This window comes from Delphinus delphis, chromosome 2, assembly GCF_949987515.2.
Source record: "Delphinus delphis chromosome 2, mDelDel1.2, whole genome shotgun sequence".
Classification (NCBI taxonomy): Eukaryota; Metazoa; Chordata; class Mammalia; order Artiodactyla; family Delphinidae; genus Delphinus; species Delphinus delphis.
In genome coordinates, this window is record NC_082684.1 from 147600019 (window position 1) to 147614567 (window position 14549).

The following is a 14549-nucleotide window of genomic DNA, read 5'->3' on the forward strand; positions in this document are numbered from 1 at the left end:
TTTGTTTCTAAGAAGTCATTCATTGCAAGATGAACCATTATTTACTATTAAAAAAGGAAAAAAAGCACCCATTAATCTATAGTTGGACAATGATTATAAAATGTATCCTGATTTCAAAATCGTCATAATGTGAAAAAAGTATATTTTAAAATATGTATAATATGATATTTACAAATTGGAGCTTATTCTCAGACTTCTATCCAGGGATATTTTCTGAGTCCTGCATAACTGATTATTTTTCATTATTTGAGTATGAAGATTGAAACTACTATATTAGTCCATAAAAGTGCTAGTATAGTCATCTTTATATAAGAGAAATTAAAAGGAGAAAATAAACCTCGCTTCAAACATTTTTTTAAAAAGGCCAAATGCAAAACATTAAGCTAGGATTGTCATTTATAAATGTACCTCATTTAAGGGAAATTCAATATATAAATTATCCTAGAAATAGATGAGTTAGAGCAGGTTGAGATGAGGACATCTGATTACTTATCTTAAATAAGAATTCATCAGAGCTCCTTTAAATAATAAATGTTTCACTGTGGTTTTAAACACCTCATTTTAGCCAAATTTGATTATCATGTGTTTCTTTGAGAACTTCTAATGTGAGTTTCATCTGTAGATGAAAAACAGAGCTTTGTCTTTGTGCATTTTATCTAAAATATGATAAATAAATTGCTTCACACTTTAATGGAGTCTAAAGTTGACAGAGATTGCTGTGAACTTCAGAGTGGTTACTAATTTGGGTATGCAAACACAACAAGCTTTGTTCTGGAGACAACAAAGACTTGTATCTTGGGAAAAACAACAGACTGCAGAATTCATAATTATTTCAAAATTAGGACTGATACTTTATGATATTAATAAATAGACTCAATTCATATCATAACCATTAGTGTTTGATATATATTGTGCACACACACAAAGACGGAATGAACAGATCCAATTAAACAAATACTGGAAAAACTACTTAGCTCATAATTTTTTAAGTGATCAATGCAAACGCAAACTGCCATTTATTCAAGGGTGTGCTGCTTTATGACATTAATGTGCTCAGAGCTCAAGTCAATGTTCTGTAAAATTGTTATAAATCTTGAATGAATCTTGCAAGAAAATAATGAAACCTTTTGTCATGTAAGTTTTTATTTAACTGTGTTGCTTGTCTATATGTTGAATGTTGAATTTTCTTCATGGCTTAACAGTATTCAGAGACGTACAGACAGGTAGATACATCAGCTTTTTTCTTATTTTAAGGGTAATTATCCTGTAATATGTGGCTTTTTCCATGAATACAACTCCTGGAAAATTTTTTTTCAAATTCTAATGAGATACTAGAACTAAACATTGTGAAGAGTGTTCTATCCAGTAAAAAGAGCCTGAATTTTTTATTCTTAAATAGTGGAATGATGTTGCATACATGAAATAAAAAGGCAGAAGATACAATGAAGTATTGCATGTGCTCAATATACATCCATTTATTAATGCATATGCCAGAGGATTGCATTGTACTATGCATTTGGAGACGTCATTAACAAAGCACTTGCTTATCAATTTAACATGAATTAGTGGATCTTACTGTCTGTGTTTTCACACCCAGTAACAGCATGGTTCTGAAAGTCATGATACTTTTCATTTCTGTTCTTAACATATCAGACCAGCTTGTTCACAAAGCACAGTCACTATAACAGGATCTTGTTCCTGCATATGTATGTTGCCCACTAACAGTTATGACCATAAGTTACAACTACAAAGTCCTGTTCTACAGCCAAGTACTTAGGTACAGATTCTAAAAAGTCAAACCATTAAAACAGAGAAAATGCAAATATTCATAGACTATTTCATATTCACACTCTAACCTAGTTATATTTTTATCTACCGAGCTGTAATAAGTTGTTTTCCTATTGCATTGTATGCATCTTGGGCTTATAAATAACATAAATTACAAAACTGTAAGCAATTTCTTCAGACTTCATTTTACATTTTTCACTAAATAGTTGAAGACGTGACATTTTGCTCCAGTGCAATATATAGTAATGCTGCATTCAGTAAAAACTGTTGAATATTTCTAAAAAGAGAAAAGCATTTAACTGATTATAGCACTCAGTAAATAAGGAGTTAGTCATAACTGTCAGAAGGAAAACACTAACAGTATAATTACTTATCATAGGTAATTTAAGAAACAAACCTTCCATCATACTCCTAAACCATTAGTCATATGACTTTCTAAAGAATGAAATTTGGTAAAGCCAAGACATAATGCTAGATGGCAAATGCTTCAACTTACCTTTTTTTTTTTTTTTTTTACAAATGTGATGTGACCTTGGCAGTTTTAAAGAACAAAGTTCTGTTGATATATCAAACACTGTTAACAAACTATTTAGCATTACTTTTTATAAGTTTGCTTTAAGAGCATTTCTTCACAGTGATTTCAGAAAGGCTGGAAACCAGTTGGCATAAAATATTTCCCACATTTTCTATTTTAATAGGTATGCAAAAATCATCACAATATACCTGCAACTATAAAATTACAAATGCTTTCTAGAAGTAACTGCATTTCTAGTCATGATATAAAAGGGTATTTGTAAGACATCTATAATGAGGTAAGTCTAAATAAAATAGAATTTGAGTAACAGATGCTTTCATACCTACTGGCCATATACACCAATGTAACAAGGACAACTAATGGACCAACTTAAGAGACTGTTTTTTAGTATGTTTAATGGATGAGAAATTGGTAATGAAATAAACATTTTAAAAGATGCTCTGGATATTTCACTTTACATCATAATTTTGGCACTTCATGGAACATTTATTTCTCAAAGACCAGAAGTGGTATAAAAGTTCCACAGGTTTTCCACATACCTTGTAGACATTGTTCTTGAGTACTGGCAAACACTGAAACGTAGTGAAATAAACATTCCCGTGTATTTGCACATGCATGCAGTAGTCAAACAGTTATAGTTTATGAATTCTCCTAGATGCTATCTTGCAGTGTTTGTTTCAAGCACTCTCTTCAGCAGATCTTGTTTCAGATTTAAGTTTTACAAATTCTTTAGCCACATTGTCACTGGTCCTCTGCGAGAGGATTCTAAGGATAGTCAAACCAGTTTCATCCATAGAGACGTTTTTCAATAGGGGATACCATGCCCCGTGGCTTCCTTTTTCTGCTATGTTCTGGAGCTGAATTACCGTCATTCCGATAATTCGATCTTCTCTGGCAAAGCAGTAATCTTTAACTGAAAGGTGAAGTTCATAGGCCCGTGGGCGGTTTTCTTTACTCAGAATGCTGTGTGGATTAAAAATATGGATTTTGAGCATTTTCAAATAGGGATCAATATGGTTCTAATAGACTGTTGAAAGTTTTATATACTGCTCAGAATATTATATTGGCAAATAGAGTATCATTGTCTTTGAACTCTGATGCAAATATCCTTTAAATTTTACTTAGATTGTATTTACATAGCTGTCACTCTGCAATCGAACTTAAAAACTCCTTCCTTCCCTAGATGGAAATAGGAAATCCATCTAAAAATGCTTTACTGCCCTGATGTTAAGGATATTAATAGAAACTGGAATTAAAATATTATGTTGTAATTAATCATTGCAGGCAAGGTCTCCCCAGTGATATAGGGGTAGGAGGCGTTACTAGGGGTCATGGAAGCTAGGCCAGGGGGGACGGGTACCGTTTGGAAGAATTTCTGTGCCATTTCAACATCCGTTATTACAATTTCCTTTCTTTACCTCAGACTCCTGGATACGCTATTATATCTAGGAGCCTTTTCTCAGGGGAATACACTGCACAGACTATCAAGCACTGTTCACAAGATGTTAAATTGCATAAAAATTTCCAGAGTAAATCAGTTCCAGCAGAGCCTGGTGCTTCAATGCCAGCTCTTTCCTATAGCAACAGTTAGACCTGTCAAGATTGGGACTGAGGATGGTCCACTTTTTTCCATCTCTTGACTACTTCCTTCCTCCCTAAGACTATCTGATCAGTCACTATTATCTCTTACCTAGACTACTGCAATAGCCTTCTAACTTACCTCTACTTGTTTGGTCTTGCCTTCCCTATAGTTACTTCTCTATACAGCAAACACAATAATCATTAATGATGTAAATCAGATTGTTCAAACCCTCATATGAAAATCCTTCAATGTCTCCTATTGAGCTTAGAATGTGACCCAGGCTCCTTTACCACTGACTTCAAAGCCCTGTGTGATGTAGTACCTGACCACCTCTTCAAATTCATCTTAGCTCACTCCCTTGCCCACTACATACTGTTTCTTAAATATGCCAGGCATGCTCCTGCTTAGAATCCTTGCACTCGCAATTTTCCTTGTCCTAAAATGCTCTCAACTCTCTTCCCTACATGACTGGTTCTTTATTTTCTCAGGTTCCTATTTAAAAGGCACATGCTCAGAGAGGCTTCCCTGAACACCCCGTCTAAGCAGCCAACCCATCACTCTATTGCATCACCCTGTTTTAATGCTCTGCTTAGTACTATCATATGATAACTTTATTTATTTATGATGTTGTTTATCATACGTTCTTTACCTCTAGAGAGTAACTTCCACGAGAGCAAAGTCCTCCTTCTACATATATCCAATGCCTATACTATTGCCTGATACATGGTAGGCACTGGACAAATACTAAACAAATGGAAGAGAACTAAAAACAGAGCCTTGTTCATTTGCCTTGGATCAATGATGAACAGGAATCCTTAAACCCATAGGTTTTGCTTTCCTTAGCAAAGCCCAGTGCCATTCCTACCCTGTGAGTCGCTCATAAGTGTAGCTCTACAATGCCTATTGCCTGGTTGAATAAAGGAGTCAGGTCATAACTTACAACTGAAATGTTTCGTTATATTTTGGTGACCATGTGTTGCTTTTTGTCTTTGTGCCTTGTTTTCTCTTCTTGTCTCCGAGGTTGGGTCCCAGCATACAAACTTCCACAAAGGGGCGGAACGTTGCAGTGGTCTGCCAGTTTAAGTCATTAATAGCAATCACTAAAAGCCAAAAGGAAAGAGACAGGAATATAAAGTATTAGCAAACCAATGTGTGGAATCCTAGACTCTCCCTTTGGTCCTTAGAGTGAATTTTTATTTTTTAAAACGATGTATGAAGTTGTAACTTGCATTTGATAGCACCCTAACCCCACTGACAAGGAAAAGCCATTTACTCTCTGGGCTGCACGCTTGATGGCGCTTTCAGCTCTAAGCCATGTGGCACTGGGATGGCAAATGTGAGCTGTAATTGAAAGGACAATCATTAATACTGAAAAGTTGTGATTCTTGTTTAGGTGAAAAAATGATGCTTTTCATATTAAAATTATATGTTCATCATAAAATATTTAGAAAATATACAGAAAATAGATTTTAAAAATATATAATTTTATCACTCAGAAGAAATGAGTTAATATTTTGGTATGATGTTTTCAATCTTTATATATAGAATGGGATCATAATGTATTGCAGTCTTATAAGTAGCTTTATTTTTTAAGCCCATCACGGGTAGCATTCTAATTTATTATATATTTTCCAACAGCAAATATTTCATTATATGTACATTTCATTCTATATTTACCCAATCACTTGTTGTTGCATATCATGGCGGTTTCCTAATTTCAGGCATCATAAATAATACTTAAATGAACATTCTCATACAGGTTTGCTCATCCTTTGATGATGATATCCTTAAGGAATTGTCTTACAATTAAAATTGCTAATGTAAAAGGTTGATAAAACTTTTACCATTTGATATGCATTGTCAAAATATTTTTCAAATATATTTAGTGACACTGGAATATATAGTCATGCCCACTTTTCTGTATGATTACCAGTACTGTATATAATCTATTATAGCCCATAGCAGTGTTACTTTTATAATACAAAGATACGTTAGGTAATGCAATTTTAAAATATGTTAGAAGGCCATGGTTTTGATTAAAGTAGATATTATTTAAAGTGACTAAGTCTATAATAATATAAAAATAGAACATGGTTCTATTGAGGAAAGTATTAATCATTAAATTATATCCTTGAAATGACCCCTCTTTTCAGATTGTGCTTTTACAATATAAAACCAATTGATTCAACCACCCATTTAAAAAAAATCAAACAGTTGTTGGAAATCACATAGAAAAAGTAGGTAGGTTATGTGGATAGTAAGAACATGCTGACTTAACATCTAAAATGTCATTGGCAAGTTGGAGCCAACCACAGCACCAATGTTCAATGTATATCATAGCCTCAACCATAGAGAACATGTTCAATGTATACAGTTTTGAAATGTAATCACCAATGTATTTAAACCATTTAGATATTTCAGGTAACATAGGTTAAGTACCTGTGCCATTCATTTGTTTCAGTTTTAAATCAAAAGTTCTAGATTCATGAAGACATTCCGAGCATGCCCTGAAATCATTTAATATAGATTTTTAAAGAGAGATTCAAGAAAAAACATTTTTGATATAATTATTTCCAGAGGTTAAAGTCTCATAGGCTGTTTTATCTACCTGGACCCGAAATATACCTTTTATAGTGACTTTATGCTCTCCTGTTCCTGGGGTGGCGGTGATGTCCACATGAACAGATATCTGACCCACTGAATCTCTGGAGGAGGGACCTGCAAATCAGCAAAAGTTTACTGGCCTGACCTTTCAGACCACTTAATAATGGACATCAGCACTCTGTGCACAAGGGACTGTAAAGTGTGATCATAGAAATAAATGGTTCTTTTCGTTAACAGCACATAATAGAATTTGATAAATGTTCACTAAATTAAATTTGTTATGCAGGTTTGAGGCTTGGGTATAATCATATTTAGCCCATTTAGCTAAACTTTCATATAGTACTCAGATACCTTAAGGCACACTCTTAGTATTACTACTGTTAAAAAAAAAGGCAGTTGCCTTACTAGGCACGTAATAAAGCTCTCCTCCATTGTTGCTTACGTACAAAGATGTATCATGCCTTTCATTCCTTTGTGAAGTGCTTTTCTTCAGTGTACCACACCAGAGCACCCAGGATACAAAGATGGCTCTACAGAGCACCTGCCCTCACGAGGCCCACGCTAGACCAGGGGAGAGCAACATATACACATATTGCTGCATATAGTGTGATACATTCTAAAATAGATATATTTACAAGGTCGACTGATGGTAGAAAAAGGACTAGTCAATTCTACCCTGATAAACGTTAGTCAAAGGTTAAGAATGTTGTATTGGAAAGTGCCTGTGATTTGGGGTCAGATAAGCTTGAATTCAAATCATAGTTACGCTGCAACTGGTTCTGTGATTGGAATTTGCTAGGTTCTCAAGTCTTGGTTTTCTCATTTGTAAAACAGGGATAACTACATCAACTTCATACACACACACACTTATCTATTAACATATCACCTATAAGCATGTATATTTTTTTCACAAATAAAAGCACATGCTCTAATTATCATTTACCTTGCCTTTGTCTTTTCACCTAAAAATATATTAAGAAGATCATTCCATTTCAGTATACATAAAGCTAAGCCCCATTCTTTATATAGTCTGGAATATCACTGCATTAACTACAAAGTCAGTGTCCCCTGAGTACTTGCTTAAAAATGAATCACTAATCTGCTTACTAATGAAAACATTAAAATATTTAAAACATTTAAAATAATGTTTAGCCTTTATTCCATTATACGAACATCCATTATTTATTTAACTACACTTTGGTTGTTTCTAATCTCTTACTCTTATGAGCAAAATGTAACAAATAATTATTTTTCATATTTACAAGTTTATCTATAGTATAATTTTAGAAATGGTATTTATTTGTCAAAGGTAGGTGGAATTCTAATTTTGCCCCATAGAGATTTTAACCATTTACAATATATATGAGAGTAATAAGAATCTTATTTTTGTAAAATAAATGGCTAGTGACCAAGCTGAAAATGAAAGGTTCTAAGAGACTTCCAATTTCTAACTTCAGGAAATCAGTGGATTTCAGCCAGAACCTCTTAACAGGACCTGCTGAGAAGAGCTGCTTCACCACAAGCAGCTCTCTCACCCACACCCCACCCCAGCCATTTGATAATAAAAGAGTTGAAAGATAGAAATGGATCACTTTGGGCATTAGCCAAGGGACTGTTCATTGTTCTGTGGGAAGGGAAGAGCGGAAATGTTTCCTTTTCCTGAGGTGAAGGAAAGAAAACGCCAAGAGAAGTACTCCTAGACTCCAGAAGTGCTAGCAAGATGAGCATTTCATTTTTTAATTGGCTGCCTACTTAGCAGACCTGGACATGGCCCAGTGAGGAACAGCAAGCCACAGAGTATGCCAGGACCTTCCCCTCTGCTTAAAGTCATGGTTGCTGAGAAATATGGCAGATGGCTCCTGAATGGCCTTGAAGTGCCAGAGTTGGGGACAAGAGAGGGATAATGTGATTGTAGGCTCTAGTTTTATCAGGGATTGTCACAGACGTGGTAAAGAGGCAGGCCTCTCAAAGGAATGTGCTATGCCCAGGTGAGGTGCAGCAGGAAAAAGTGGCCAGGTCTCGAGTCTTGGAAGAGTTCATCAGTGCCTTGGGGAACTATTTGGAAATAAGTTTCACACCAGCCAGTTCTATCAAGCAAGCTTGTACTTCCCCTAAGAGAAGGAGCTGGAAAAGCTCTACCACTAACTGAACAGACAATGACCTTTAAATAGATAATGACCACTAATGGCCACCATTGAAGTTTATTTATTTATTTTATTTTATTTATTTATTATTTTTGGCTGCATCAAGTCTTAGTTGCGGCACACGGGATCTTCGTTGAGGCATGCGGGATCTTTCATTGTAGCATACAGGCTCTTTGCTGCGGCTCATGGGCTTCTCTCTAGTTGTGGCCTCCATGTTTTCTCTCTCTAGTTATGGTGCGTGGTTTTCTCTCTCTGGTTGTGGCACGTGGGCTCTCTAGTTGAGGTGCACGAGCTCAGTAGTTGTGGCGCATGGGCTTAGTTGCCCCTGGGCACGTGGGATCTTAGTTCCCCGACCAGGGATTGAACCCACATCCCCTGGGTTGGAAGCTGAATTCTTCACCACTGGACCACCAGGGAAGTCCCCAACCATTGAAATTTAAATAGTCATCTTTCTCTTTTCTCTCTTTCCTTCCTCCTCAATATCAGGGAAACTACGTCCAGGAGAAAGAGGAAAGGTACACATTACAGAAGCTCATGTCTTCCTCCACCTCCTGCTTCTACTGCTAGAGTCACCATTTCCCCCTGCTTGTGTAGAAAGAAGGAGAGCTTTATATCCAATAAGTGATTAAAACTTTAATGTGAGCAGAACAAGGTCTTAGAACCTGAATAACTTTCTAATAGTGCAAGTAATTAACATGGTAGGTACCTGGGTGTCGATATCAATGAGGGAGGTGTCTATGCAGTAGAAAGTAGGGCTCATAAGAGAAGCTGATAACACTTTTTGGAAAAATAAAATAGTTTGATATCATTCCTAAACTGGTGACATATTTATGATATGAAAAATAGAATATATCTTACCATTATTCAAGTCTCCTTTTGTGTATTTCAATAATGTTTTACATTTTTCTTCATGTGAATATTAAACATTTTAAAAGCTTATTCCTAGTTGTGGTATCTCATCCTATTTTAAATGGGACCGTTTATTCCATTATATTTTATAACAGGAAGGCTAGTGATTTTTTTATTCAGCCAACTGAATTTTTAATGAAAGATTTACATTTACCCCTTTTGAGTAAATGAAATACAATCATATTTTCAGTGAATGACACTTCTCCTTTCCATTTTTTATACCTCATATTGTTTGCCTTGGCTAATTTTATTAGCTTATGTTTCTAATACTATATTCCATTGACAGTGTTAGACGTGGACATGCTTGTTAACCTCCATTTGGCTCTCCAAATTCATTTTCCACCCTTCTCTACTCTGCCCCTAGATGGACAATTCAATGGTCTCCTCTATACTGTACTGCCGCTGAGAAGTCCTGGCAAGGCAGGGGAAGGAGGGAGTAGAGTCGGGTCAGGTATTTATTTCTTTAGTCTCCTTCCTGTGGGGTCACCTTTTGCTGGCTGAATCCTGCAACCAAAAATCAAAATTCCCCTCAGCAGCCCTCAACAGGAGACAGTCTCTTTCCTGGTTTTAGGAGCTTCTTCCTCCCTTGTTATTTTTGTTGCAGGGAGGTTAGTTGACTATTTTTTCTGGTCTCTTTATATCCAGCACATACCTTTGTCCATGGTTTCTCTATTAAATCCTTCTCAAATAATCTTAACTGAGTGTGCCATCTGATTCCTACTGCGACCTTGGCTACTAGAGTTAACATCTTTGATTTGCTCATAACTTTAATGGAGATGCCTCTAGTATTTTCACAATATTCTTAGGTCTTGAGGAACACTGAGAATTTTTTTTGGTGGGGGAGACAGGACATAAAATACGGATACTCACTACTTAACTGTTATATCATGATGGATTTTACAGGGGAGAAGATGCTTAAGGAGACTCTTGAAGGTTGGGTTGAAATTCATTTTTTTTAGACAAAGGAGCAGAAAATAGCATGCGCCCACATGTGGATGCATAAAAGAGAATGTTGTGTCCTGGAAATTCGCAAGGAGTTCATTATGGGCGGAGCAAGCATAGATGGAGTAACAAGAGGAAATGTTAAGGAAAATGTGGGTCCTCTGAATGCCATTTAAAAGTTGTTAGACAAAAATAAATAAATAAAAGTTGTTAGACATTATCGTGGAGATACAGAGAAGTCTGTTAAGTTTTTGGCTATGGGTGGTATAGTCAGACCTAGATTTTGAAAGAATTTGTCTCATCTGTGTAAAAGATAGATCATTTTTATCACCCTATTCCCTTCTGGAAAACCTCGCACTTGCATCTTATTACATCTTGAATCAAATCCTAAAACCCAGCACCTTGCAAGGATGCTTCTGATGACCTTCCCTTCATCTGCACTTCTGGTCCACGCCGTTGTCTTTGGCTTCATTCTTCAAAACTTTCTTCATGTTTTCATCCACTCAAACCACATGTTTGGAACATCCTCCCTCCATTATCTTATGAAGCTCTGTCCAAACACCTCTACTGTAAAATACTCATCTTTTATTATTCTATAAAAATAATCTGTAGTTATATTCCTGATTTCCTCAAATACTATAACATAGTATAAAAAAACTGGGCAGTGAACTCAGACTTCCCTGATCATGAATCTGGTCTGTCACTCATTAACAGTTTAAAACTCCATAAACGTGCATTTCCTTATTTGTGAAGTGGGGATAAACACACCTACCTGGCAACATTATGGTGAGGCTAAAAAGGGAAAATTTTGAAAAATATGTAGGATATTATGTGCCTTGCACATAACAGCTATCTGGTAAATGGATCCAAGTTTATGATGATGATAATTCTTAATAAGAGTATTTCAAAGTTACTAAATACCTCAGAGATTCATAGAAAAATTATGGAGAAAAATCCATTGATGCTATAGTTATCTAAATCAAATACTGCAATAAGACAACATGAGTGACTGGAGTTTTCCCCAACAACTTTGGAATTCTGACTTTCTTCAGTAAGATTTTCTGGGCTGAGTACGCTAGAGATGGAAGGTTTTTAAGAGCCCTCATGTTGAATGTCTATTATGGAATGTTCTTCCCCACTATGATGTATCAATAAAACCTTTGGTTAATCAAGAATTCAGTGAAATGAGTTTTCTTGATTACTAAAGGTTTTTTGTTTAACTATTGCTGAAATCAGAGTAAATGAGAGATGGTGTCTCAGCAACACTGAAAATACATCCAGATTGTGCATTTGTCTCTGTTGTTACACCAAGGATCAGAGCCTGCTCAGCACCTGGGTTTGTGGTTAAGACTTTTATGTGTGGTCTTATTATGTATTACTATAAGCAGTAATGTAGCAATGGCTGGTTTCTGCCCAGAGTAAACATCTAGAAATTATGGTCAGGAAAGTTATTGATTTAACAGATTTGTAATTGAGAAAAGCCTTCCATCAGAGCACTCACCAGGAGGTACCATTTCTTCATCTGAGTTTCTAACCAGAAACTGTACCAAGGTAATTTAAAGGCTTTAACTCTGTTGTTATAGAATTTGATTTGTATTGGAGAATATATAAAAATTGAATTAGGAAAATATGTGGTTTCTCTTTGGTGCTCTTACTTATGGAGGAGAAATTTTATGCTGTTTGAAAACAACTAACAGCTAAAGAAATGTGCCTAAAGCTTTTTAAAAGGTACCTCTAAATGCATAGATATGCTTTTCCCTTTCCCAAACTGCTGCTCTCTCGTCCTCCACTTGTACATCCTAACTCTGTGCGTGTGTGTGTGTTTTCTAAAAAGATTTGGAGGGCTGCATTGGTGGGGAAAAGCATGTTAAAAATCAAACTTACGTACTCAGCAGTCCCTGAACAATTTTGTGGAATCTCTTGGGTGGAAACATTGACTAGAAAATACACATTTCCCTTTCTAACATAAAATGTGAAATTTACTGCTCAACCAAGTCAAACATAGTCTTGAGAGCTGCCTGCTTAATATGGTACAACCCTAAAAAAGTGGAATTAGGAATGTGACCGTCTTCTGACAATTTTGAGTAGATGCAACTAGTGCAAAAGGTTTTATCATTATTACAATTATTGCTTAATAGTCATGCTATTCATAATTGTCTCCTGAGAACTCCAGGTTTGTGTTTCCATGGCACAGTGTTTATATTATGCCTAGCACTTATGTTATGCCTAGTATTGTAGTTACTTATGCAGATATTTTTCTTCCTAACTGTATTCCATAATGGCAGGAAGCCTCTATTCATATTAATAATCCATACTTCTTATCTCTAATTCATACAATAAACGTAATATTCTTTTGATACATATTAAATGGCCAGTTTATATTTATTCATTAACATGCAAGCAGTCCTCACTTTGCACGGGTTTTCATGTTCCATGATACGCCTGGATTTCAGTGCCCCCAGTTTAGTTAAATAGCACCCATTTCCCACTGACACATTCAAATTTTAGTTACCATGGCCTATTGAACGTGTATCACTGCCTAAAGTACAAACTTTGCTGCTAGTTTCTTAATCCACAAATCATCATATAAGTAACAGATAGGTATTAGTCTCAGCAACCAATGACATCACTTCTCTTTTTTTTTGCTTTTTTTTTTTTTTTTTGCGGTACGCGGGTCCCTCACTGCTGCGGCCTCTCCCGTTGCGGAGCACAGGCTCCGGACGCGCAGGCCCAGCGGCCATGGCCCACGGGCCCAGCCGCTCCGCGGCACGTGGGATCCTCCCGGACCGGGGCACGAACCTGCGTCCCCCGCATCAGCAGGCGGACCCTCAACCACTGCGCCACCAGGGAAGCCCGACATCACTTCTTTTAAAGTCTGTTGGTGATTGGTCACTGTGCCCCTGTTCAGTTCACACATAGCAAAGTGTGTAGCTGTGTTACTGCCTTGTTTTCCAGTGATAAAAACCTGGATAATCAAAAGAGGGAATGAGCCAGAAAAGAAGAAAGTGCAACTAAGGAACAAAAAGTGATAACACTGGAGTGAAATTTGTATAGAATGTAAATGGATTAATAGAAAAAAATTACTGACCTTGTGAATGTTGACATTACTGCCCATGCCGGGCCCTAGAGAAGCAGACAAGGAACTTAATGAAAAGTGACCTTATTGACATAAATGAGAAAGAAGATGAAGATGTCCTAGTAGAGGTGACATTGGAGAAAAAATTCACATTAAAGGAACTCTGAGATATGTTACCGCGTCGAAAGCAGGAAGGATGAACTGCTGGTGACTGGTCCAAACTGTGGAATGACAGTTCACCAAGGCACAGAAAAGATGCTGCGCCTTATGGTTATGTGATGAGTGCTGTTCAAACTACACTCGATAAGATTTTAAAAAGAAACGAAGTGCTTTAATTCTCCATGTTTCTAATGCTTCCAATTACAGCATATTAAATAGATGTTTTCTCTTTTTTCATTTCCCTATACATTTATAGCTGACAGCAAAAGATTTTGTTTCTTTTGACAGAATGTTTTCAAAAGTCTTGGGAGAATTATAATTTTCCCCATTAATTAGCAAGATTGCTTTGAACAGTTTCAGTTTGCACAGTGATTTTTATGATTGTACATATTTGAGTTGATTCATTTAATACCTTTGCAGTTGCTGAAACAATACCTTTGTAGTTGCTGAAACTATGGAAGCTGCTTAATTCAGTCAGATGTGATTTACATCTGTGTTGCACTGTGCAATAGATTTTTCTTCCCATTTGGTGGGGCTGGTTTGCTATAACCTTGATCTGATCCATCTAACATTTGCATGGTGAAATCTGTTGACTGCCTATCCCTGAATAAAAATGGTATTGAATAGAAGCATCTTCAAGTTGAAGATGGTATATATCAATCAAGCAGTTATTTTCCAAAAAGAGAAGAAAAGGCAACATATAAGAGATTTCCACTTGTGACGGAATGAAATATGAAAATAATCTAATATGGAGCTTGTTATTGATCTATTTAACAATTTTTGAGCATTTAATGAAGATTTAATCAGAGG

The 14549-nt window shown here is 36.1% G+C and overlaps 1 protein-coding gene across 1 annotated transcript in view; it reads right to left on the minus strand.

The window, feature by feature from the left end:
• Positions 1 to 1164: 1164 nt before the first annotated feature.
• Positions 1165 to 14549, minus strand: part of UNC13C (unc-13 homolog C) — a 574105-nt gene continuing 560720 nt past the window's right edge. Inside the window, exons 30-32 of the mRNA XM_060005943.1 lie at positions 6531 to 6623; positions 4846 to 5005; positions 1165 to 3286 (exon numbers count right to left, since the gene is read on the minus strand). Coding sequence (XP_059861926.1) covers positions 3001 to 3286; positions 4846 to 5005; positions 6531 to 6623 — 539 coding nt within the window. The 3' untranslated portion in view covers positions 1165 to 3000. The remainder of the gene's footprint in view (positions 3287 to 4845; positions 5006 to 6530; positions 6624 to 14549) is intronic.